This window comes from Lacerta agilis, chromosome 14 (assembly GCF_009819535.1).
Source record: "Lacerta agilis isolate rLacAgi1 chromosome 14, rLacAgi1.pri, whole genome shotgun sequence".
Lineage (NCBI taxonomy): Eukaryota > Metazoa > Chordata > Lepidosauria > Squamata > Lacertidae > Lacerta > Lacerta agilis.
Window position 1 is genome coordinate 36,634,046 of NC_046325.1, and position 27,301 is coordinate 36,661,346.

The following is a 27,301-nucleotide window of genomic DNA, read 5'->3' on the forward strand; positions in this document are numbered from 1 at the left end:
TTACTGTTTCCTCTTTATTAACTGCTCCTTGCTGTTCAGATCAGGCCTCAACACAATGATGTAGCATTTGGGAGCAAAGATGGAGCCCAGTATCCCAGCACTGGAAGCCAAGATGGAGAAGATCTCCACAGCCACCATGTATTTCCCCTTGGTGCTCAGGTACACTGGAACAAAGGAGATCCAAACACTACAAAACAAGAACATGCTGAAGGTGATGAATTTGGCCTCATTGAAGCTGTCAGGCAGTTTCCTGGCTAAAAATGCTACAACAAAACTGACAATGGCCAGGAGACCCATGTAGCCCAGGACACAGTAAAACATGACAACTGACCCTTCATTACAGTCTAGTATTATTTTGTCCATCACAGAGTGCAAGTCAGAATGGGGGAAAGGTGGAGACGTTCCTAACCACACAGCACAAATACCAATTTGGAAAAGGGAACAAGAAAGCACAGTGGTGCTTGCCAGTCTTTTCCCCACCCATTTCCTCATTCTGGATCCTGGTTTGGTGGCCCCAAAGGCCAGAACCACAGTGATGGTTTTGGCCAACACACAAGAAACAGTCACTGTGAAAATGATACCAAAAGTCACTTGTCGAAAAAGGCAAGTCACTGTGCCCGGGGGGCTGATGAAGATGAAGGGGCCAAGAAAGCAGAGCAGAAGAGAGCTGAGGAGCACGTAAGTCAGATTCCGGTTGTTGGCCCTGACGAGAGGTGTGTTCTGATGTGTAATGAAAATGACTAGGACCAATATTGTGAGCAGTGAGAAAAAAGCAGAGAAGAAAGCTAAGCTCATCCCCAAAGGTTCTTCAAACGTCAAGAAGCTTATTGTCTTTGGAATACATTGTGTTTGGTCTTTGTTTGGATAGTGACCTGCTGAGCATCTGACACAGTCATTCATGTCTGGGGAAAAACAGAGAATTGAATGTTAGTCAAGTGTATTTGAGGGCAGCTACTTGTGCAGTACCTTAAGTTGGATGTATGAGAGGTGTCCCTAGCCAGACACAGGAGTGGTTGGTGTGGGAGGTTGGTGCTCTCCAGCCCCCCTCCTGACAGCAGAGTATTGCTGCTTCTTACTTTCATGAGCACTGAGAACATGCCCTGGAGGAGTGGTTGGATCAGGATGAAAGGTGGGAGAGGTCTGAGTAGTTGCTGGCTGAAAATGCCAGGGAGGGATCCAGTGAGCTGGGTCAGGGCCTCCTGAGATGTATCTGACTGAGGGGGATACTGCAGGTGAGGGGTCTGTATATGAGAGCTACCCATACTACAAGCAGTAAGGGACTCATCTATTAAGGATAATGGCTTGATTTCCTGAAATGGGAATGTTTGCTTATGTTGAATTGTTGTGTTTTTTCCTTTAGCAGTAGCTCTCTCGTGTGATTGGCTGACTGTGAATCACATGAGAGAGGCATTCCATTCTGTTGTGACTGTTATTCAAGTAACTGTCGTTTTTTAACGTGTGTGTGTGTGTGTGTGTGAGAGAGAGAGAGAGAGAGAGAGAATGACTGCTGAAAAGAGAATCCCAAGATGTTAATACAGAGAAACCTTTATTCACTATAAGGAACAAAGTGAAATAAGTATGAGATTGTAGGTATGTTCTTCTCAGTTATGTGATTATGAAAGTCAAACTGTTTTAAATACAAAGAGTCTGGACATTGCATATCTTCAAAATTTATTCTATTTTTACAATATACACAAAACCTGGCTGTACTAGAGTTGTTCCTCAGGAGTGAGCTGCATGGGAAGGCAGTGCCCTAGAGCTCCCTTCCTGACTGCAATATCTCTGCTGCTTACCTGGATGGTGAGGGGGCATGGCAGGAACAGTGGGAGACCTGTGCTCTACAGGGGCATTGGCAGAACAAATCTCCACTCCCCCGCCCCCATCACTGTCCAGGTAATCTAATGATAGGGAACCTCTTGCCAATCATGCTTTTGTGGGACAAATCACACCGAGGATGTTAGGAGTGGGGCAGGTAAAACTGCACTTTGCAAGCCCTGGTGATTAGTTGATGGTTGGGTCTATTTCCAAGTGCTATGTCCCTTTGCATTGTGGTGAGGAACTGCAAAGCTGAGAGCAAAAAAATACGACATGTATATAGTGCTTCATACCGTTCTGAAATGAAATCTTGCCTTCAGGACATTGGGCACAGTCATAGCAGCAGAATTCTTCCCCCTCCTTCTTCTTTCTGCTGGAACCAGGGGGGCATTTTTTGTTGCAAAGGGAGAGGGGTGGAACCTGCCAATTTGAATTAAGTATGAAAGCAGTTAAGCGCACAGAAAATGATTGGCTTTTGGAGAAGCTGAATTCCATTTTCTGGGCTACGAACAATTAAGTGAATTGGAGAAATGGCACACTGCATACTAATAATATTTTGAATGCAAATGAATTTTACTGCAGACTAAGAGACATAATGGCATCTGTTACTAATGTAACTAAGTATGTCCTTATATCCCAGTTGAAGTTATGGCCATTTCAACAAGAATGTTTTTTGAAAGAGAGAGATTAGATTTGAATAGTAACTATAATGACCAAATTGCTTGGGAAAAATACATTTTTGCAAACTTACCAGAGTTTTAACCTGCAGTTAAAAGGAACATTTAGATGACTAAGTGTAATTTAATGAAGAAGCTGTACAATTTATGATCCATTCATATTTTAACATTATTATCCCTAACCAGCCAAGTGTTTTCTCCTGAATTTGGCTTGTCCTATCCGCAGGCCCAGCTCCCCTTGCAAGCCTGCATAAGAAGTGCAAAAGTTTACAGGATCCATGTCCCAACTACGTTACAATGATGCAAGCATCACATTTAGTTTAGGACACTTCTAGGTTGAGATTTGCTGAAATATTCCCCACCTGGTGAAAACTCCTGTGCCACACCATTTTGTCTTCCTTGATGGAAAACTCCTCTCCTGGGGGAGCATCCAAATTCACCCATCCAACCTTGATTCTGATGAAGGAGTTATTTGGGAAAGTGACCAAGTTGGTAATATCGAATCCAGTTTCTAATTCCTGATTCTCATTGAAAGACACTTCTTCTCCCACACTGTTGTTAAATGAGATGCTCCTAAGAAATGGGTGGAGCTGCATTAAAATGGAAACAAAAGGACACTGTCAGTGAATGGAAGGGCAGACAAGCTATTGGGTGAAAAAAGGACCCTTTTCATTATTTGGTAACAGAATCTAATAATTAATATGATGTATAAAGCTAATAATATAGAATATAACAACTAAATAACATATATAATTTGTAGAATAATATCCAAGATAAGCAAAGTAGCTATGATTTACGGAACAAAGCCCAAATAAAAAGAAAAAATCAACACAGTGAAAGATCCCTGTAACGAGATGAGCGTATGTATATATATATAGTAATACTTAAATAACAAAGTAGAATAGCTCAAAAACACACACACAAAAAGTTGTGAACTAATCCAAAGGAAAATAATAATTTAACAAACTTAACAAATGACTCCAAATACCAAAAATAACTACCAAAACAAGCTTGACGAGTTGCTGGCTAAAAATCTCGTTTCACTGTTATGATCTATCAGTTTCCTCAGAAGGGAAAAAAAGAAGAAATTATATTTTGTGTAACTCAAGACAGCTTAGTTGCTGTTAAATATAGGGGGAGGATAAGAAACTTCAAACAAAAAGAACACTCCCAGATAGTGAGTGGTAATATTCCAACTCGTGACTTTAATTGAGCTCATTCCAAAGGTAGAAACCTAAATTTAAGTTAAAAAACAAGCTCCATAGCTTGTAAAATACGTCGACAAGGGGCTATGCAAGCTCCCACGATCTTATTGTTACGAAGCTGTTGCAAAGACTGATGGAAAGCGTTCCTAGTCACTGACTTATATATCAACTGGTACTTAATTCTTAAAGGCATAGTGCTCGCATGTTGTAGGGTGTGTCCAAACTTACCTACACATATTGTAATAATACAGTAAAACATATAAAAAGTTTTTTTGCCCTGATAAGGCCCGACGTGTCCCACTGCTGCTGGGATCTCTGAAGAAGCAAGCCGGCAACCTGACAGGACAGTTTCCTGATCAAGTCCAAAACACTGGCATCTCCCTGGGGTGGTTCAAAGGTGAGATTGTCCCGTCTTCTAGGGCTGTGGTGATGCAAAGATCTGCAGATGTTCCCATCCTTCCTTATCTATGTGGCTGGCTCGGAGCAAGGTTACAGTGGTACCTCTGGTTATGAACTTAATTCGTTCTGGCGGTCTGTTCTTAAGCTAAAACCGTTCTTATCCTGAGGCGCGCTTTGACTAATGGGGCCGCCAGAGGCGCGCAATTTCCATTCGCATCCTGGGGCAAAGTTCACAACCAGGAGCAGCTACTTCTGGGTTAGCGGAGTCCGTAACCTAAAGCATTCGTAACCAGAAACGTACCACTGTACTTCCTCTGTTCTCAAGCAGGGCAGGTGTTCTGTCCTTGGGGCCAAGCCAGAGCTTAGTTCAGGCCTCATCCATCCTGTCCTTGCCAGGCTAGGCAGGTGTTTGGCAGCCATGATGTTACAGCAAATATATAAAGATTTAAAACTGCAGTAGCATCAAAAACCAGAAGCACCACCTTCTGCATATTTCTGGCAATACACACCATTCCTTGGCGCTTTTATGGGTTTGATGGCTACTAATACAGTTGATTACTTTTCATGCTAATGGCAAAAGCAAATTACAGTTGATTACATTATTATATAAGCAAGCCTTAGGAGCAGAAATATAGCATGAATTATCGTCATGCCAGATATGTTGCATAGCCAATTTAAACTAAGAAGGCAAATCATTAATACCTTTAGAGGTGTTGAATTTCAATGCATCAATCATAGTATTCTTAATTAACATACATTAATTGTTCTTTACACTTTGGACAACAATATAAGCAGTGTTTTTTTTTCTGAGGGGACATAGGGGTATGCATACCCCTAAACATTTTGTGAATCTAAGTGTGGACTCATTGAGGGGCAGTATTTTAATATGAGTAGATCCCATCTGCTCAGGACCAGATGTAGGAGTTTGCTCTGCCAGGGGCAAGGCACTCAGGTTGATACCTGCTTGGCAAAGGTAGCTCTCATTGCCTCCTATTAGCCTGGCACCCTGTGGCTGATGTTCACAATGCTCCCAGTCAGATAGAAAAATTGGTTTTCAGTTAGAAAAATCCATGTTGGAGACGAAATTATTAGAGCCAAGATCAAAAAAATTATCCAGAATGTATAATTTATTGCTTGAGTGGCATACAAAAGATGAAATGGTAAAATCAACAATGATAGATTGGGCTAAAGATGTGGGGCACAATATTATGTTGGAAGATTGGGAAAGATTATGGAAAACTGGTATAAAATTTTCAGCGTGTAATATGCTTAGAGAGAATATCATGAAGATGATGTATAGGTGGTATTTGACACCGGTTAAATTGGCAATTGGGTCACGAAGAGTCGGACACGACTGAACGACTGAACAACAACAACAAATTGGCAAAAATCTATCATGGACAAAATAAGAAATGCTGGAAATGTAAACAGGTAGAAGGAACTTTTTTCCATATGTGGTGGACGTGCCCAAAGGTAAAAGACTTCTGGGAAAAGATTTATAATGAAATGAAGAAGGTGTTGAAAAACACATTTAAAAAGAAACCAGAAGCCTTTTTACTGGGCATCCTAGGCCAAGAAATCCCAAAAGGTGATAGAACTGTATTTATGTATGCCACAATAGCAGCTAGAATTTTGATAGCTAAAAACTGGAAGACAGAGGAATTACCAATGACTGAAGAATGGCAGATGAAAATGATGGACTATATGGAACTTGCTGAGATGACCGGGAAGTTCTGTGACCAGAGGGACGACGTGGTGGGAGAAGAATGGAAGAGATTTAAATTATATTTTAAAAAGTATAGTAAGATTGAAATTTAGAAGGAATTTGGCAGAAAAATTAGACTGCAGATTTAGAATTATGTTAAGCGTTAAAGAAATGTGAAATAATGAATTAAGATTATAGTTAAAGAAATGGGTAGGATCTTTTGAAAAATAAGGTGTGTACAATGTAAAGAAATTACTAAAGATGAATGACAATGAACTCAGGAAGGGCAGACGTGAGAAAGTCAATTTACAATGTTAAGGAAAGAATTAGTTTTTAAAGAATAATTTTTTGTTTTTTGTTTTTGTAGTTTGCTTGTAATAGTTGTATTTGTATTTGTTTGTTGTATGCATTTTGTTGATGTTTTGAAAAAGTTAATAAATATATTTTAAAAAAAGAAAAAGAAAAAAATACCTGGGGAGTTATCTTCTTCGCTTGGTTGCAGGACACTGTTCGACATGCCCCCTGATTTCATTTCTAAGCTCTTATGACAATGCAAGAACAATGGCTCAAGAAAGCGACCACCTGCCAAGCCTGAAGTCTCCCACCTCTCACCATTCCTGTCTTTTGCCCGAATCTGTACATGGCATTGTGTAGAGCGTGTGACACAATATAAATAGCATATACAGCAGAACCAACATTTTCAAAACACTCAGGCAAATCTGGAACTATGTTCAGTGATCTGATAAAATTGGACTTAATTTGGACTTATTTAAGTTTTTATTTAACTCACGTGCAACTACACATTCTACCTGCCTATTTTACAGTTGGGTTATTCATCTTTCAATTTTTGTCTGTTGTTAAAATTGTTGTCTTTGCTTTATCAACAATATAAAATGAAATAATAATAGAAAGCTTTATTTAAAAAATGCCATTACCTGCCAAGGCTGCAATTTCTGAAGCTGCGGTCTCCATCTTCTCACAATTCCTCTGTCTTTCGACCAGGACTGGAACATGGCATGAAGAGCATGTGCCACAACGTAGACAGCATTGTAGATGCTGTAGCTGTGGCCAGTCATGCTCATCTCAAAGCCAGACGAGGGGAGGCTGTCCAGCTTCTCCTGTCCAGTGCAGGGTTCACTGAACTCAGTACTGGATTTTGAAAAGAAACAATAGAATGTCTGTAGCCAGAACTGCTGAAGAAAACCATCTTCACCTGCCATGAAAGGATTTAGGGAGCGAAGAAGGGTCTTGAATCCTTGCACCTCATTTGAGTGCACTGTGAAGCATATGGAGCCATGAAATGGTTGCATATCCTGGCTCGTTCGAAAGGCCACTGCTGAGAAATCCAGATGAGCAGTCATAATCCATACCTTGCCCATAGATGTCACATTTTCCGCTTCCCCTGCCGCTAGCACTAATTGCAAAAAAAACATGGACCAGGTTTCTCCATAGAAAACAACCGCATTGGCTTTGCTTTCCGCAATAGCATGATAGGCTTGGAGCCACTGGGAATACATGTCGTAATACTCTTCAAAATATGTGGCTTTCGGAGTTCTCTCTGAAAAGGCCAAGCAAATGCCTCTCTGGGAAAGCAGAGGTTGCAGGATTTCCACAAACCTCTCTCCACTCTCACTATCCACCGCGAGCAACCCAACCCACGTCCATCCAAACTGCAGAAGTAACTCAAGAATCCCAGTGTACTGATGGGTTTCATTGGGCACCATCCGATAGAAGGGAGTGGATTGGCTTTGATCAGCATCCTCTGGGGCAAAGGAGCCATAACTGAGCTAGAAGGAAACGAATAATTATTTCCCATTAATGCAGTAGAAACACTGGTTATGTGTGGATAGCAATGACGAAACGATTGTGCTTTGGACCCACTGTCTTAGTAAGCCCGTCAGGGATGGGGCAGATGAGGAGGAGTGTTGGAGAGCAGCACCCCAAGAACCTTCCAGAGAGAAGGAAGGGGGGAGTATTGTGTGGTTGTTTGAGATGGGTCACACCCGAGAAGGAAAAAGGAGCTGGGAAATAATAGGTGATGGAGAAGGTAGAAATGAATAGAGACATGAGTCAGGTGTGTTAGAAACATTACAGCAGCCAAGTGACATTCTCTCTCAAGGGAGTTTGTCAGAGTCCCCTCCTTCCACAAGGACCAGACATGCTCTGCAGAACCCAAAAGAGAATTGTTAGGGGGGGGGTGGAGTGGCACTCTGAGCAACATTAGCTCAAGGGTGAGAGCATACTTTCATGTCTTTCCTGTGGATTAAAATGAAACCATTGGAAAGTTTTTATTGAATACAATCTGAAATTGTCAAGGAATGCATATTAAGGAATGCAAAACTTTTCTCAACAGGACAGAGGAAAGAGGACTGAGGGGAAGTCACCATGTTTGTCTCTTACCTGGGGAATCTTGTAGACACCTAAGATGGCTGCCATGTGGAGGGAAATCTCAAAGTCAAGTCCCCCAATGACTGCCATCAGATTTTTCTGTTTGTCACACTGGTAGTTGGGTACAAATCTATAGTGTGTAGAGAGTAGCTCCAAAGTGGCCCAGTAGGTCATCCTTTCACTGAAGTAACTATCAAAGATGTGGAATCCTAATGTAACATTAGGTAATATATTGGAATTCTTGTTGATTTCCTTGACTGCAAACACCAAGGCCAGAATTTGCTGATAGTATTTTGGTACAACACTGCAATGAGAGTTGGACATCAAAGCGTTCTACTGTGTAGCATTTTTTTGTCGATCTGTTTAAGGAAACGTATGTTCCCTGCCTTTCTGTGCTAGGGAGCAACAAGGCAGCTTGTAGGCAGATTTAATTAAACCAATAAAGAATTTGGTTTAAACACACACACAACAAAAACTGCATCACACTGTTCACTCAAGTGAAGCTTGAGTTCCGCTAAGATTGCTAGATCCTAGTAAGCCAGGTGTCCTTCAACTTATATTTGTGAAGTTGGTACTTCCTGCCTAAGTGTAGAACTTTACATGTATTCCTATTGAAATTCATTTTGTTAACCCAGTTCTCCAATCTGTTGAAGAAATCTTGAATACCGAGGCAATGCCTACTCGCCTTCTAGGTCATATTTGCCATCTTGTATTAAAAGCTCCAATTCATCTAGACTTTATGGAACTTGCCTAATTGACTGGGAGACTCTGTGTTCAAGGAGAAGAGACGGTGGAGGAAGATTGGAATAAATTTAAAATTTACTTGAAAAAGTATTGTAACAGTATCGCCTAGGGAAGTAGCTATAGGTTTTTTGCAATATTATTAGGAAATAGGTTAATTATAGATGTTCTAGAAGAAAATGTTGGATAAGAGTTAAGCCCTTAGAAACTGTCAATGAAGATTAGGAAATGAAATTCAGATGAGGGGGACCGGGGGAAGTCACTTAGCGATGTTAAGAATAAGATATGTGATTGTAAGAAGTATTTACTGTTTTCTTTTATCTTTTATCATTTTTCTTTTCTGTTTTTTTGATTTTTCATGTTTTATTATGTAATATTTTTTAATCTTACAAAATGAATAAAAATTATTTATTTTTTTTAAAAAGAGAAGGAACACCAGACTAGGGTGGTTACACAAACGTTGTCACAACTTTGGGCAGAAATGGGATTAGATCTGCATAATAAAGAGGGGCCCCATAAAGGAGATGGGGGTGGATTAGTTCAATTATGTGCCTACCTTGGCAATAAATCTATATCAAAAATGTTCAGGGGGGGTATTTTGCATCCCTCCCTATAAGTAATAAATCCCCATAGCTAAAATATATAGGATGTGTTTCTGAGCCCATGCTTAGGACTTAATATGACATGGGAATTGAAAAATTGAAATACTTACAATGGATTAAGAATCTGATGGATGGATGGCCATTGCATGAAGGTTTCATAGTCAACAGAGGACAGGATGTGAGAAGTAAGTGCACCAATGATAAGGTCACCTGGCTGGTAGTACTTGTGTGGGACATGGAGGTGACTGATGCTCTGATTGACATTTGATAGATTCACCATTTGCGGCAGCAAGATCAACAGCATCAGCACTGCCATACTAGGAACAATACTTTTTCCTACACAGATGCTTCCCTGTTTACGTCAAATCATCATTGGCATTAGAAACAGCCTCAGTACAGCAGCCTGCCTTAAATGGCACCCTCCAAATGCACCAGTTAAATTCAACTCCAGGGGAAAGCTCACTAAACGAGTCAGCAGTACCTTAGCATTTGCTTGGGATGGCAGAGAGGGTTTTAATTCTTTTTAGACTTGATTCCTGGAAGTCTATGGAGGTCTAATCAGAAGCAGATTATTACCATGTAACTGATAATAGCAGGGGAGAGAATAATGATCCCTTTGCACCAGCTGGTCCATTGGAAGAAGCAAAGAAAACATCCTCTGTGAAGCAGCAATGATCCACACAGAATAATCCCTCAGCAGCCTCCTTCAAGTGTTTTCAAGGCATTGTAATGAGGGAGGAGCAGGAACAAGCCTGTTGCCCCTTCCCTTCCATCGCACCCCTGCCACTAACTTCATCACCTACTGTGTTCTCAGAGGAGAGCCTCTGCAGCTTTCTCTACTTACTTCCTTACAGAATCCAGAACCCTAAAAGCTGTAAATCACTCAAGAGAGTCTACACAGGTAGAGAAAGCTCCTTGTTGGGAATCAACAAGGACCTCCGGCCTGCAGTAGTCAGGCCAACCAAGCCTCTCCATTGGGCTCATGGTCCAAACCACATTCACATGTCCATCAGCTGGTGTTATGTGAGGCCAGTCATGGGGCAGGTAAACCCATGGGCCCAAAACGAATTCTAGCCACAGGTAGAATTTGGCTGGAAAGGAACAATTGTGAACAGACTTTGAGTGACTTCAAGCCATGGCTGTGATGATAGACATACAGTCCGCTCGGCCCTGTCTGCAGGCCTTTTTAGAGCCCCTATATATTCCCCTAAATAAACAGAGAATTGTAGAATTGGAAGGTACCCCCAAGGGTCATCAAGCTCCACCCCCTGCAATGCAGGGATCACAACTAAAGGCTGGGTGGGTGACATGAGGAGGACGCAGCAGGAAGGGCACATGCCCATTACACATTCCTGGTGCCCTGCCAGCCCCACGCAGCTTTGAGGGGCTGGGATGTGGGATTGGACTTGCAAAGGAGAGCATGGGTGGTGTGATGAGCAAAATCTGCCCTGGAAAAAACTCTGCCCAGGGCAATTACCACCCTTGCCCGGCCCCTGCCCACACTACACCTCTGCCTCCTTGGCAGAGCTGCCCTTCAGACAAGCAGACTAAACAATGTATTATTCCAGACAGAAAGTAGAACAGTGTTAGCAGATATATATTCCTCTCATAGAATCACTCCCCTTGTGATTTCACCCAAACCCTCTTCTCTCACAGGCTCATTTGTGAAGATGAAAGTGCATTTAAGAGCAGAGTTTGAGACATAAAGGGTTTTCTGAGCTCTGCCGTGACTCTATGATTCAAAAGATGCAGCGCTAGACTTTGGACCACAGGCCTGGAAGGGAGGTCTGTTGCTTTGCGGCAAAACTTGAGGCAGGGAAATTCCTTCCTGGTTCTTCTTCAAGTACTCCTTCATACATGCAGAGAGCTGCATGTACAATTCTGAGTTCAGAATAGGTATATGTGCCATCTTTCACTCTCTCTGGGAGAGGGGTATTTCCCTCCTTTTCATTTTCTCCTCATAGCATAGGGATATTATCTCTTGATGTCACAGGCATGCCAAAGGGTTCTGGCCTGGGCCTGTTGTTGTCATACCAGACCAATCTCTTTTCTTTCCTTTTTTATGGAATTACAAATGTGGTGGATCAGGGGAATGCTGTGGTCATGGTCTATCTTGATTTCAGTCAGGCTTTTGACAAAGTCCCCCATGATATTTTCGAGAGGAAGCTGGTAAAATGTGTGCTGAACATGTGGAGAGAAGGGCAACCAGGAAGATCAAGGGTGGGAAACCAAGCTTTATGAGCAACGGTTGGGGGATTTGGGTATGTTCAGCCTGGGGGAAAAAGAGTCTGAGAGGTGATATGATACCCATCTTCAAATATCTCAAGGGCTGTCACATGGAAGATGTAGCAAGCTTGTCTCCTGCTACAGAGAGTAGGACCCAAACTAATGGATTCAAGTTACAAGAAAGGATGGAGGTGGAGTTTCTGTGCATCTCCAAACTTTCTTCTGTGAAATTGGTATTTTGTTGTGTCCGCAAGAGTTCCTTAGTTTTCCAAATGTACCCTTGAGCCCCTAAAGATGGGGACCACATCTCGGGGGGAGGGCACCTGATTTTTTTTTTTATGCACAAAACAAGTTCAACAAACTAATACAATAAAATTGTATCAAGGAGTCAGTAGCAAGATCATTACCCATATTCCAGGGTAACAGAAAATAGTGACAACAGGGTATTTTGCTATTTCTTCTTTATTAACTGCTGTTTGTCATTTAGATCAGGCCTCAACATGATAATGTAGCATTTGGGAGCAAAGATGGAACCCAGTAAACCAGCACTGGAGACCAAGATGGAGAAGATCTCCACAGCCACCATGTGTTTTCCCTTGGAGCTCAGGTAGACCGGAACAAAGGAGATCCAAACACTACAAAACAACAACATGCTGAAGGTGATGAATTTGGCCTCATTAAAGCTCTCAGGCAGTTTCCTGGCTAAAAATGCTACAACAAAGCTAACAATAGCCAGGAGGCCCATGTAGCCCAGGACACAGTAAAACATGGCAGCTGACCCTTCATTACATTCCAGAATGATTTCTCCCATCACAGAGTGCTTGTCAAAGTGGGGAAATGGGGGAGATGTTCCCAGCCACACAGTGCAAATACCAGCTTGGATAATAGTACAAGTCAACACAATGGCGCTTGCCAGTCTTTTCCCCACCCATTTCCTCATTCTGGATCCTGGTTTGGTGGCCACAAAGGCCAGAACAACGGTGATGGTTTTGGCCAACACACAAGAAACAGTCACTGTGAAAACGACACCAAAAGTCATTTGTCTGACAAGGCAGGTCACTCTGTCTGGTCGGCTAAGGAAGATCAGGGGACAGAGAAAACAGAGAAGGAGAGACACGAGGAGAACGTAGGTGAGGTCCCGATTATTGGCCCTGACAATCGGTGTGTCCTGATGCTTCATAAAGCTGGCGAGGAACAATATGGTGAGCAAAGAGGAGAAAACGGAGCCAAAAGCTAGGCTCATCCCAAGTGGTTCTTCCAAAGTCAAGAAGCTGATTAACTTTGGAATGCATTCTGTTCGGTTCCTGTTTGTATAGTGATCTTCTGAGCATCCAACACAGTCATTCATATCTGAAAAGAAGAAAGGATTCCCTTTAAGGGTGTCACTTGAGAGTAGATATGCATCCTACTGGCAGTATGGGACTTATCAGTTCAATGTGCAAGGGACAATCCTTTTCAGACACAGGAGTGACTAGCATGGAGAGAAAGTGCTGTGGACCCCCCTCCCCCCGACAATGATCTCATAGTCGCTTGCCTGGACAGTAAGGGGGTGGGACAGTAGGAGGCCTGTGCTCTGCAGCTGCACTGGTGCAACTAATCTTCATCACCACCCAGGTAATCTAGTAAGAGGAAAATTCTGGCCCATATGGCCATTTTAGCAAGTTACACCTACCAGCCCTGTATCTGATGTCATATCTGATGTTAGGTGTAGGGCAGGTAAAAGTGTGCTTTGTAAACCCCAACCATCATCTGATCATTTGGGCTTGCAAAGCACCTCTTTGAAAATGCTGTGTCTCGTTGCTGGGACATCAGCTGATTGCAATGAAGAGCTCTAGTGTGGTGTGAGAGCCAGTGTGGTGTGAGGGCCAGTGTGGTGTAGTGGTTAAGAGCAGTGGACTCATAAGCTGGTGAACCAGGTTCGATTCCCTGCTCCTCCACATGCAGCTGCTGGGTGACCTTTGGCTAGCCACACTTCTCTGAAGTATCAGAGCCTCACTCACCTCACAGAGAGTTTGTTGTGGGGGAGGAGGGGAAAGAGATTGTTAGCCGCTTTGAGACTCCTTCGGGTAGTGATAAAGTGGCATATCAAATCCAACAACTTCTTCTTCTTCTTCTCCAAGTCTGTGAACTTCAATGACCATGGAAATCAGAACTACATCAATAGCAGCAATTGTGACACCTTTCACACTGCCACAGACCCTTCACAGGAAATCTAATATGACACATATCTGAAAGCTACCTAATGTTTCCTACCTTTCTGGTATGAAATCTTGCCTTCTGAACATGGAGTACAGTCATAGCAGCAGAATTTCTCCCCTTCCTTCTTTTTTCTTCTAGTACCAGAAGGGCAATTTTTGTTGCATTGAGAGAGGGGTGGCAGCTGTGAATTTTAATTAACCATAAGGAAGTGTTTAGTGTAGGAGAAATGATGGATGTTTGGAGAACCTAAATTCCATTTTCTGGGCTGCAAGCGATCAACTGGATGGGAGAAATGGCATGCTGAATATTAAGATAATTTTGAAAGCAATGATCTGTCAACAGCCATTAATGGCATCTAATGAGACAGAAGATGTTTTTGTGACTCTGAAAATGAATTTAAGACAATTTCAATATTTTTTTAAAATAGAAATAAAAGGGAGGGAGGGAGTCCACCTGAACAGTACTATTATTATTTGGAAAAATACATTTCTTATAAAACTCAAAAGGTTTTAAAGTAGAGTTGAAAGGATGTTTTGACATCGTAAGTGATTTAAATAAGCAGCTACCATATACAATGTCAGGTTCCTTCAGTATTTCCATCTGAAATAACACAGATATTGGGAGCTGTCAGAAACGTGGATCAACCAAGCACAGGGGAAGAGTCAGACTCAGAAACTGAGCTAAGTTTGAGAGTAGCCAGCTCTGCAGAGTAAAGCTACTTGGAAATTGAGCTAAGTGAGAGAGAGGCCGGCTCTGCAAGCGAAAGCTGGCTGGTAGAGCCAGAAAGGGGAACTTGAACCCCCTTCACAAAGAGGACACAAATAGCCCTCAAGAAGCGGGAGAGTTAGGAGACAGTCAGAGTGTTACTAGGCAACCAGCACAGAAGCAGAGAACAGGCAGTGTGTCTAGTGCAAGTGGGAAGGCCAACCACTCAGTCCTCGTGCTTGGAGACTGGACAAGGTCAGAGTGCAACGGAAGGTCAAGAGGGGAAGGACGGAAATCTGGCGTCCTTCCTGCTGTGAGCGGGGTGGAGTTTCAGACTTACCAACTCCCTTCAATGCGAGCAGACAAGAAGCCGTGCTCTGGATGTGTTTTTGTAAATAAACGTAACATAAAACTGCCAGAGTCATTAATTATTATCAGGGCTTGCTTGCTTGCCTGCCTAAGATCATTACAGGGGCTGAGAACCCTAGACTAAATACACTAGGCCAAGAGACAGCCTCAAAAACAAGGATAGTGCTGGACTCTGCCAGACTTCTGCTGCTACAGTATATCTTTAGTATGAGTAGCCTCCAAACCAGGCATTTTCTGCAGAAGTCTGCCTGGTCTGTCTCCAGTCTCAGCTCCCCTTGCTTTCTCCCCAAAGAAGTTTGTTGGAGGTTAGGCTTAGGTCACACTCTGCTGGCCTAGAAATCTTTAAAGAATGTGCTAGACAGAGAAGTGGAAGACCAGGGTTCAAATCCCCACTTGGCCATGAAACTCATTGGGTGACTTTGGGCCAGTCGCTGCTTCTCTCAGCCTAGCCTACCTTACAGGGTTCTTGTTAGGATAAAACGGGAAGTAGGCACACGACCTTGAGCTCCTTGGAGGAAAGGTGGAATAAAAATGCAATAAACGAACAAGCATATGATAATGAACATTCAGGGCATCAGAGCCCCACAACATTCATAGAGGTTTTCATAAACAGCAAGCGAGAAAGAATACAGGATCCATGTCTCTGCTATGCTTCAAAGATGCAAGCATCACATTTAGGACACACTGGAGTTGCAATTTGCTGAAATCATGCCGCACCTGTTGAAAACTTCTGTGCCACACCATTTTGTCTTCATTGATGGAAAATCCCTTGGCTGGAGCAGCCTGGAGATTCACCCTTCCGACCTTGACTCTGAGGAAGGAGTTATTTGGGAAAGTGACCAAGTTGGTAATATCGAATCCAGCTTCTAATTCCCTGTTCTCACTAAAAGACACTTCTTCTCCCACACTGTTGTTAAACGAGACACTCCTAAGAAATGCGTGGAGCTGCATCGAGATGGCAGAAAAAGGACAATTGTTTAAAACTCAAACTTATCTTATGTTCAGCATCGCCTTTTAAAGTGCCATCGCCTCTTCCAAGGCAGTATACAAGATTTCATATAATTAAAAAATAATAGCAATAGCAACAGCAAATTTTGATCTCTCTGTCCTCTGTAGATTCCTCCGCATAAGACTAGGCCACACTGTATATGTGAGTATTTCAAAGCTCAAATGGGACTTCCAAAATCGTCATGCAAACATCCATGAAGTTCAATGCAGGAGGGTAAAAATGAAAGAACAGGAAATTGGAGAGAGGGTGAGACTGAGGGAGGAACAGGCAAAACAGGTGTTCCTGTTAAGACTCTAGTTGAGATAGAAATTGCCATTGACAATATCGCACCTAGCTGCCTAGTTTTGAAGAGCTGAAGCTCAGATGAGTGGGTTGTATCCGATTTTCACAGAAATGATAAATATTACTACAAAAACTATTGTTTGTTGTCCTAAATGAATGTTACTGTGTATTTTTGATGATGCCAACGTAAATATATTGCCAAAAGAATTTGCAAGATTATACTGGCAGCATTAATAGTAATTGCAACTCAATAGAACACAGCCCAAAATCTAATGCTGGACACTTTGTACCACTCACTCTGGAATATAGCTATAACAGAGATAATCACAAATAATTTGAGATTTTGACAAGGACTAGAACCTCCAGACACCTTTTATATGATTTGGCATATACAGCAGAACCAACATTTTCAAAAGAACCCCCCACAAACCTGGGAAATCTGGAACTACGCTTGGTGATCTGATAAAATTGGACTTAATTTGGACTTATTTAAGTTTTTATTTAACTCATGTGCAACTACACATTCTACCTACCTATTTTACAGTTTGGTTATTCATCTTTCAATTTTTGTCTGTTGTTAAAATTGTTGCCTTTGCTTTATCAACAATATAAAATGAAATAATAACTGAAAGATATCCAAAACAAGAGTCATTACCTGCCAAGGCTGCAATTTCTGAAGCTGCGGTCTCCATCTTCTCACAATTCCTCTGTCTTTCGACCAGGACTGGAACATGGCATGAAGAGCATGTGCCACAACATAGACAGCATTGTAGATGCTGTAGCTGTGGCCAGTCATGCTCATCTCAAAGCCAGACGAGGGGAGGCTGTCCAGCTTCTCCTGTCCAGTGCAGGTTTCACTGAACTCAGCAATGGAATTTGGAAAGGAACAATGGAATGTCTGTTGCCAGAACTGCTGAAGAAAACCATCTTCACCTGCCATGAAAGGATTTAGGGAGCGAAGAAGGGTCTTGAATCCTTGCACCTCATTTGAGTGCACTGTGAAGCATATGGAGCCATGAAATGGTTGCATATCCTGGCTCGTTCGAAAGGCCACTGCTGAGAAATCCAGTTGAGCAGTCATAATCCATACCTTGGCCAAAGATGTCACATTTTCCGCTTCCCCTGCCGCTAGCAATAATTGCAAATAAAACATGGACTTGTCTTCTCCATAGACAATGACAGTATTGGCTTTGCTTTCCGCAATAATGAGATAGGCTTGGAGCCACTGGGAAAGCAAGTTGTAATACTCTTCCAAATATGTGCCTTTTGGAGTTCTCTCTGAAAAGGCCAAGCAAATGCCTCTCTGGGAAAGCAGAGTTTGCAGGATTTCCATAAACTTCTCTCCACTCTCACTATCCACCGTGAGCAACCCAACCCACGTCCATCCAAACTGCAGAAGTAACTCAAGAATCCCAGTGTACTGATGGGCTTCATTGGGCACCATCCGGTAGAAGGGAGTGGACTGGCTTTGATCAGCATCCTCTGGGGCAAAGGAGCCATAACTGAGCTAGAAGGAAATAAATAGGGTTTTTTAAAAATATATATATATAAAAGTAGTTGAATGATTGATCCTGTTTGGATAGCAATGACCAACTAATTGTGTTTAGGACCCACCTCTCCTGCAAGGCTCAAAACTGTCCAGGTCAAAGTAATTAAAGGAACTGTTGAGCAACCTGCACCTCTGAACTTTGTTTCACCCCATACAGGATTGTCATACAAGCTATTTTGCATACATAAACATTGCATAGACAGTTTGATGTACATAAAACTCCAGTCATATCTTCTGATACACGCTGAGAGGTTGAGTGGAAGATTGATTTCTATTTATTGTATTTCTATGCTGTTTTCCATTCAAATGAACCCCAAAGCGGCTTACAAACAATAAATAAAAATAACATAATAGAACGTCACAAGTACAGCATAAATAATTAAGAAATCATCAGTAATCTCCCGCTTGGACTACTGCAATGTGCTCTACACAGGGCTAACTTTGAAGATGACTCGGACACTACAACTAATCCAGAATGTGGCAGCAAGACTGGTGAATGGGAGTGGCCACCGAGACCATATAACACCAGTCCTGAAAGATCTTCACTGGTTCCCAGTATGTTTCCGAGCACAATTCAAAATGTTGGTGCTGACCTTTAAAGCCCTAAATGGCCTCGGCACAGTATACCTGAAGGAGCGTCTCCACCCCCATCGTTCAGCCTAGACACTGAGGTCCTCCTCTGAGGGTCTTCTGGTGATTCCCTCACTGCGAGAAATGAAGTTACAGGGGGAAAGGCAGAAGGCCTTCTTGGTAGTGGTGCCCTCCTTGTGGAATGCCCTCCCTTCAGATGTCAAGGAAATAAAGAACTATATAACTTTTGAGGTAAAGCGTGTTCTCCCATTGAAGAGAGCACGGGTTGCAGAAGGGTTAAAGGAGCAGCTCCAAGTTGATGGGAGGGGGTTTTTGTACTGGCCACAGCTAGGATTGGTTAAGGCAAGTTGCTGGGGAGTTTAGCATGTTGCTAGTTGCTTGATTGACAGTTCTTGCCTTTAAAACCTAAGTTTGTGAAACTTTGGTTTCACTTTTGCGGTGTGCAACGGATCTCCTAGAACACTCGGACCACCTGGAGGACAGTGGAGTGATCTTCTCATTGTCTGGTTAAATTTCTTCATTTTCCCCTTCCTTCCACTCCTCCCCAATCCCTTAATTACTTTAATTCCCCCTTTTTTCCCTGTTTGATTTCCCACCCCACCCTGGCAGGGGCTTTGCCACACTAGGGGCCTGTTTGGGCCCTTACCCCTGCACCTTTGGAAGATTCTCCCTGTCCCTGGGAGTGCTGCCCATGCGTAATCCTTCCCAATAGTGAGAGCACCCATTTGGGACTTTCCTTCACACAAAATGTTTCCCCCCTTTTCCCACATTTTATAATGGTGGGGTTTGGTCAGGGCTATTCCTATTTGGCTGGAATCACTTCATTAGTATCCCTGATGGCTGCCTTTATTTGGGGGTGTGCAGCGCTGTTGGCTGTATTTTATCTAGCCTTGGGCAGGAACATTGTGGTGAGGTTCTTTTAATACTGCGGCTGTTGCTATTGCAAGGGTGCTTTCCTAGCGTTTTGATGTTACCACTGTTTTGGGCTGCTTCTTTTTTATTTTGTGTTGGCCTCATCATGACAAAGATCCTTAGAGTGGAATCAGTGAGGCCTACTCGGCCTGCATCAAGCCTAAGCCTTCCACTGTTAGCAGATGTGGCTGAGTCTCTGTGACATGTGACTCATTTTCTCTATAGAAATGTATCTGTTTGCAGGCTCAGTAGCTTGTTGCTAATGCATTGCTGAGGCAGGCAGAGTGGAGCCAGTGACTATCTGTGCCTCAAATGTCTATGAGCATTCTGTGTATGCTCTTGAGCTATCCTGTTTCTGAGCAAGTTTATTGCCTTCAGTTATGTTTTGCCCTGATAGTGACGCTCACAATTTTAGATGTCTATTTTTCTTGGCATTCCTTACTGGGGCTATTCTATTATGTGGTAGGTGGAATAGAAATAGACATACTTATTGTCACTGTACCACATGTTTACAGTGAGATCGAGTGAGCCCTGCTCCCCCCAATCTCCCAGTCACTGTCACACTCTGTGTGCTGTCATATTACTTCCAACCCTTAATGTCAGCTGCAATGTTGCTGTCTTTCATTCAGCAGCCCCTCAGCCCATGGGTAGAAATTGTTCTTTACCCTGTTGGTGCAGCTTATTCATGTTTCTATATCCCCTGCCTGAGGGAAGCCCATTTGTGATATTATTGATACCCCACCCCCCAAAAGAAAGAACTATGGGTTCCGAGGGGGTGCCTCTCTCTAAGAAGGGCATGCAGGGGTACCTAGACAGGCGGCAGGTCACCTCTCGTCTGTTAGTTCACTGGAAAAGGGCTTTGCCTTAATAGGCCTAGTGGTCCAGTGGAATACAGCAATCAACTGGGCTGTTTAACCACCACAGCCTTAGTGGTTGGGGGAGAGGCTTATTGTTCCATAAATAAATTTGAATATACAAGGCAATTCACACAGGATCTGATTGCCAGGGGTTTAATGGTTCAGCAGCTTGGTCTGTGATAGTTTTGCCTGATTCCTTTTATCTGTATGCAGCTAGAATGGCTCCAAAGAAGCCTTCTGCGCAGCCTGCTTCCTTTATCCCAGCAAAGAGGGCTATCAAGGGGCCATCCCAGTCACTTCGTTCGCCCAATCCTAGTTGTGCTGGGGGCCGTATTTAAATCCTTCATGCAAGTTTGGATGGTGATCCAGAAGTGTTGGCCTGCTTTGCATCCGGGTTGGATGGTCCCCTTCAACGCTCCGCCCGTCAAACCAGTGCACAAGCAGGGCCACCACCCCCAATTGGGGCTTCATCTCCTGCTACGTCGGCATCCAGCGAGGAAGGGGAGGAGCTCCCGGAATCGGGGGTTTTTAATTGCTGATTCCCAATTTTCACGGAGTCCAGTTCCTTTCTTTCCACAGGCCCCAGTACGAGTGGTGGGAGCATCAGCTCAGCGGGCAGCTAGCAGCAGGGGGCAGCAAAAGGCCCCTTCCCGTTCCAGGAAGTATTCTCAGTTCTTACACAGGCTTTCTTCTGGGGTTGGTATCTCACCTATTCCTTTCCTCAGCCTCTCCCAGGTGCTTTGCGGCAGGATCCTGCGCCTGAGTCCTCTGTGGAGGTCAGCCTGTCAGTTCCAGCGAGAACGTCTTCAGGCGGAAAGCGTTGCCACAAGAGACGTTCCAAAAGTAGACCATAAGGAGTCAAGGCGATGATTCTTCTTCATCAACGGCCTCTCACAGGTACCTCGAGGTGTCCAGGGGGCGGTTTGCCAGGATGGGAGCACCTCTTGGTGATGCAGCAAAAAGAAAAAGAAAAAAATGCTTGCAAGCTTGCAGTGCTAAGCAGGCTCTGGCGTGGTTCTAATGGGATGGTGAACCAACTGTTGCATTTCATGGTAGTTTGCCCAATACGACTCTCGGGCTCCCTCCCTGCTTGTCCATTCTTGATCGTTAATTCCATCCTCCTGCAAATGGATGCACTTTTTTGTGCTGCTTGTGGTATAGGCAGACACCCTCCCATCTTGTGGTGGTGAAGGGGGCCCACAGCCAGTTGGTGGCCCGGAATACAGCAATTCAAAAGTCGGTTAGAGTGCTACCTGTGGTAGCCAGTAAAAAGGGTGATGGTAGGAGTTTGCATTGAGACTTATGGCGGGACTCCTTTTGATTCCCCCTTTATTCCTGACTTGCAGTTATCCCCATGGGGGATTGTCCCTAAGGAAGCCCCATGTGATTTCTGTATGATACATAATTAATTGCAACTCAGAGGCTATCCCGCATTTTATTTCATGACATAGGAGTCCCTGGATTCAGGTGATTAAGCTTATCAAATGTCAAATATTCCCTCACTGAGGAGCTGGGCGTCCTTGTGGCAGCGGATTAGTCGGAGGGCCATATTATTTCCCTTTTAACGTATTTAGGGATCCAGATGGATATCGTTGCCCAAATATACCGCTTGCCTATGCAGATGCTGTCTGCCTGAAGGAAGTTAACTTGTAATACTTACTCTGAAGCAAGTGCTGCTTCGTCCGATTTAGATTACGCCATAAAATTAATCAGGAGATTTGGCCCGGGGGCTTTGTTAGCCAAATGCGACATTGAGTCAGCATTTCGGCTGTTGCCCATTCATCCCCAGGACTTCTGGCTCCTGGGGTTCCGCTTTGATGGGCCATATTATTTTGACTAGGCAATGCCTACGGGCAGCCTTTGAGTGCTTCAGCACATTCCTTGATTGGGCCCTCCACTTTTACACTAGCCTTATGGGGGGTCACCCATTATCTCGTTGACTTCCTGCTGGTCTCATCAGACGATACAGGCGACTGTTTGACCTTGATGTGGGCCTTCACGGCCCTGTCGGAGGAATTGAGCGTTTCCCTGGCTGCGGGTAGACGGAGGGCCCTTCCACCTAGCTAACTCACTGGGGTATCCAATGGGTTATGGTATCGCAAACGTCTCGTTCGCCTGAAGATAAATTAGTTGCCTTGCAGAAGGTTATGCAGGACCTCCTCCCATTGCACACGCACCATGGGCAACGGCTGCCTAGAGAGGGAAGGCAAACCTGCAGGTTTGGTTGCAATTTCTGGAGGATTTCAATTGGTGGTTATGGTGGCAGGTCGTAGGGAACCTGCACATCGGCCTTTAGTTCATTCGGACGCAGCGGGGTCGCTAAGCTTCGGCCTCTATTGAAATGGGCTTTGGTGGCACGACATTGGCCGCACACCTAGCAAAGGGAGGCCGGCACACAGGATTAATTTTCTGGAGTTTTTTCCCTATAACAGTCTATATTTGGGTCGAGGACTTCAAGGACCGCCGTCTGTGTTTCTGGACGGTCAACCAGGCGGTGGTGCCCATTCTGGTCACACAGTCCTCCCGCTCGCCTCGGGTAGCAGCCCTGCTTCAGCCATTTGTGCTCCACGGTTTGCATTTCAACATTGGTTTCGGCTCGCTTTGGGCCGGGGGTTACTAACGAGGTGGCTGTCGCCCTTTCCCATTTTCAGATCGAGCAATTCAGGTCTTACCCAGAACGCTCAGCCTCTCCCGGAACCCCTTTCCAGTGCACCGGTGGAATATTGGCAGCATGTACTTGGGCAGGGAGTAGCGGTGGCTGTTTCGCTGGAGACCCTTAGGTCTTATGATAAAGCCTGGAGAGACTTCCTGGCAGTTCACCGGGAGTCTGTGGCTGTGGGGGTGGAACTACATCCCCATTGTCCCAGGTGCTGCGGTACCTTGCGCACCTTTTCCAATGGGGGAGGGCTGCCAAGACCACTTAAGCTGCAGTTGGCCGCCATTTCCTTTTCTGTAAGGCCCCTTTTCGACACAGATCCTGCGCAGAATCTGTCGATTCGCAAGGCTTTGGAAGGTTGGGGTAGGCTCCGCACTCCCCAAGCAGCTGCTAGGTGGCTCATTTCCTTTGAGCTGCTGACCAACCTGTGTTCTAGGTTGCATTCCATTGTTGGTCACGTTTCGAGGCCAGACTTTTTTCAGCGGCCTTTCCTGTTGCATTTTGGCGCACTGCGGATTGGCGAGGTGGTTTGGAAACCTCGGAGGCCGGGCTTACCAGGGGCTTGTTTTATCAGGCCGTCGACTTATCTGTTTCAGAGGTTACCCTGGCCATGTGGAGCTCTGCAACAGGCCAGCTGAGGAGGGGGACGGCCGTCTCCCTGCCGGCCATCGGGCTAGTGGGGCCGCGTCCAGCGTGGGACATGTCTAAATTTTTTGGCAGTTAAACCTGCAGGCGATAGCCCTTTGTTGATCCATGCCAATGGGCTCCCCTTGACGCGGCAGCTGTTTTCCTGGGTGATGCGTACGGCGATCACAGCCTGTGGGGTCATGGCGTCCATTTTGCCCCCCGATCTTTCCGTATTGGGGCGGCATCTACAGCCGCTCATTGGGGATTGACAGAATCAGGAACATGGGGCAGTGGAACTCTGACGCCTATAAGGGCTATGTGAGGAAGCGTTATTGTGGTACTTATATTTTTCTGTTTGACCCCTCAGGTGTAGCGGCTACCCGGATCTGGATTGTGGGACACAGCATTGTCCATTGGGATGGCGCCCGAGCTTTGGAGTCTGGGCTCGGTGCCGGGCTCGGCTTTCCCCATCACGTGCAGGTGTCATGGTTAGCCAGGCATGGATTGCAGTGGGGCGAACTTTTACCGTTGATTCGGCACCGCTGGAGTTGGGATGGTCGGCCTGAGGCAATAGTGGTGCACTTGGGGGGAAATGATTTGCCGATCATGGACTGTCTTCCATTACGTTCCACAATTCAGAGGGATCTGGGGGAATTAATGTCGCTGGTGCATGGGTCTAAGCTTTTCTGATCGCATTGGTGGCAGAGGCGGGAATGGCAAGGCAGCCTCCGCCCGGTGGGTACCGAAATTCCAGGAAATGCATTAATTGGTTGCTTCCTCTAAAGTCCTGGAGCTGGGTGGGTCCATTATTAGGCACCTGAGGATTTCTGCCAGGGCAGTTCAGCTTTATCGGGCTGATGGAGTCCACCTTTCTTCCCGTTGGAGTGATATCTGGCTGGAAGATATTGCGGAGGGATTAAAGGTCGGATTGGGGCTGTGAGCGGTTGGCGGCGAGCTTGGGGTAGCTCGTGTGGCGGTTAGGCATTGGTCATAAATTTGCTTGCACTAGGGGCCAGGATAGGCTGTGCCTGCCCCTAGTATCGCTTCAGAGGTATGGTTAGGCTGTGCCTGCCTCTGAATGCGTGGGGCAGGGGTAGGCAATTGGATGGGCCTACCCCTGCAAATAAGGGTATTCTGTTAAAAGAATCCAGGGACTCTTTCTGCTTTTGTCCATACCCACCTCAAGTGGTGGGAGGCTTGGGCCAAGCGGAGTCCTAGGGAGCATTTGGGGGAGAGGCCTGGGTCGTTGCCCGACTCCGCTTCTTCCTTAGGTGTTTACCCTTTTCTGGCTTCGCCCTCAAAAGCGAATGTCAGCTGTCCCATGGCTGGGGGGACAGTAGTCGCATTCCAATGCCTAAGCAACCACTCACATTGGCTGTATTTAAATAAAGTTGTGGCCAAAATTATGCCAAAAACCCAAACCAAAAATAACGTGTCCTGACTGAATTACTGGGGGGAGCTGGGACGGTAACCTCGACATGCAAAGCGTGTTCTCCCATTGAAGAGAGCACGGGTTGCAGAAGGGTTAAAGGAGCAGCTCCAAGTTGATGGGAGGGGGTTTTTGTACTGGCCACAGCTAGGATTGGTTAAGGCAAGTTGCTGGGGAGTTTAGCATGTTGCTAGTTGCTTGATTGACAGTTCTTGCCTTTAAAACCTAAGTTTGTGAAACTTTGGTTTCACTTTTGCGGTGTGCAACGGATCTCCCGCCCGCCCTCCCTAATTTGGGAACGGCGCTTTGCTGCTTGACCTTGCTATGCCTGTCACGGGGTTGTCTGCTTTGGAGCGGGAGCCTGGTAGGAATTTATCCAGTGGCTGATTGGCTTTTGTCACTGGTTTTGCCTACTGCGTAGCAAATCGTCACAACTTGTAAGGTTGGCGGTTAGGCATTGGTCATAAATTTGCTTGCACTAGGGGCCAGGATAGGCTGTGCCTGCCCCTAGTATCGCTTCAGAGGTATGGTTAGGCTGTGCCTGCCTCTGAATGCGTGGGGCAGGGGTAGGCAATTGGATGGGCCTACCCCTGCAAATAAGGGTATTCTGTTAAAAGAATCCAGGGACTCTTTCTGCTTTTGTCCATACCCACCTCAAGTGGTGGGAGGCTTGGGCCAAGCGGAGTCCTAGGGAGCATTTGGGGGAGAGGCCTGGGTCGTTGCCCGACTCCGCTTCTTCCTTAGGTGTTTACCCTTTTCTGGCTTCGCCCTCAAAAGCGAATGTCAGCTGTCCCATGGCTGGGGGGACAGTAGTCGCATTCCAATGCCTAAGCAACCACTCACATTGGCTGTATTTAAATAAAGTTGTGGCCAAAATTATGCCAAAAACCCAAACCAAAAATAACGTGTCCTGACTGAATTACTGGGGGGAGCTGGGACGGTAACCTCGACATGCAAATGTAACTTTTAGAAGACATCTGAAGGCAGCCCTGTATGCTGTAAGCTGCTCAGAGTGGCTGTGGAAACACAGCCAGATGGGCAAGGTATAAATAATAGTATTATTATTATTATTATTATTATTATTATTATTATTATTACAATATTAACAAATAAGCAACTAAAAAATAAACTAAACATCAGAATTACAGCATGTCATATTATATGATCATATCAATACGGCATTTATGATGCACTCCCTCTCCTCAAGTTCATCACTGAATGCAATTTGAAATTGTTAGCAGGGCTTATATCTTTCTGTTTCTCAACAGAACATGGAAGTAAGGATGAGTTATGATGCCACCATGTTTGTTTCTTACCTGGGGAATCTTGTAGCCTGTTAAGATGGCTGCCATGTGCAGGGAAGTTTCAAAGTCAAGTCCCCCAATGATTGCCATCAGATTTTTCTGTATGTCACACTGGTAGTTGGGTACAAATCTATAGGATGTGGAGAGTATGTCCAGAGTGGCCCAGTAGGTCATCCTTTCACTGAAGTAGCTGTCATGGATGTGGAATCCCAATGTGACATTGGGCAATATCTGAGGGTTCTCATTGAGCTCATTGACAGCAAACACCAAGGCCAGAACATGCTGGTAGTTCTTTGGAACGACCCTGCAATTAAAATTATACATCTACTGTTATACTGCTACTGACTGTGATAGAGTGACTTTTGCAGCTATTGTTAAAGTTGCAAAAACAAAGAGCGCAGGACTGAGTAAGGGAGAAATTTTTGGAACCACATTGGGATATCAGCTCCGCTCAAGGCATGACGGATTGCAGCAACAACCGGGGAAAGATTGACATACAAAGACAGGAAGAAACATCATGGACAGAATAAATGTCACACACAGGAAGAACAATGACGCAGTACGAGATATTCACTTGCAGTTTAGGGGGGGCTATCTAAATTATATAATTTGGTATTTGAATTATTTGTATTAGGAATTGTATTATAAATTGGCATTGTTATAATGAGGCTATTGTTGCATTATTGTTATTGGAAAATTAATAAAAATTATTATCAGAAAGAAAGAAAGAAAGACATCAGGGAGATATGCTGTGAAACATTCATTTCTGTGTTTAAGGAAATTTATCATCTATGCCTTTTATTTTAAAAGACATAAAAGCATCTTAAAAGTAAAGGTAAAGGGACCCCTGACCGTTAAGTCCAGTTGCGAATGACTCTGGAGTTGCGGCGCTCATCTCGCTCTATAGGCCAAGGGAGCCGGCGTTTGTCCGAAGACAGCCTCTGGGTCATGTGGCCAGCATGACTAAGCCACTTCTGGCGAACCAGAGCAGCGCACGGAAACGCCATTTACCTTCCCTCCAGAGCGGTACCTATTTATCTACTTGCAATGATGT

General features: G+C 44.6%; 3 protein-coding genes across 3 annotated transcripts; all 3 read right to left on the minus strand.

The window, feature by feature from the left end:
* LOC117057963 (vomeronasal type-2 receptor 26-like) lies at positions 1–8,363 on the minus strand. Its single transcript, XM_033168803.1, has 5 exons — positions 8,202–8,363; positions 7,419–7,588; positions 6,782–6,950; positions 6,273–6,342; positions 1–902 (listed from the first exon to the last, which is right to left on the minus strand). Exons 1-5 carry the CDS (start codon positions 8,361–8,363, stop codon positions 1–3), a joined length of 1,473 nt encoding a protein of 490 aa, XP_033024694.1.
* Positions 8,364–12,202: 3,839 nt separating this feature from the next.
* On the minus strand, positions 12,203–13,167 carry LOC117059377 (vomeronasal type-2 receptor 26-like). Its single transcript, XM_033171065.1, has one exon. It carries the CDS (start codon positions 13,104–13,106, stop codon positions 12,210–12,212), a length of 897 nt encoding a protein of 298 aa, XP_033026956.1. The 5' UTR covers positions 13,107–13,167; the 3' UTR covers positions 12,203–12,209.
* Positions 13,168–13,882: 715 nt separating this feature from the next.
* On the minus strand, positions 13,883–26,571 carry LOC117057964 (vomeronasal type-2 receptor 26-like). The gene is made up of 3 exons (XM_033168804.1): positions 26,260–26,571; positions 16,978–17,829; positions 13,883–14,138 (listed from the first exon to the last, which is right to left on the minus strand). The coding sequence occupies exons 1-3, from the start codon at positions 26,569–26,571 to the stop codon at positions 13,998–14,000; spliced, it is 1,305 nt and encodes a 434-aa protein (XP_033024695.1). The 3' UTR covers positions 13,883–13,997.
* Between the last annotated feature and the right edge of the window lie 730 nt (positions 26,572–27,301).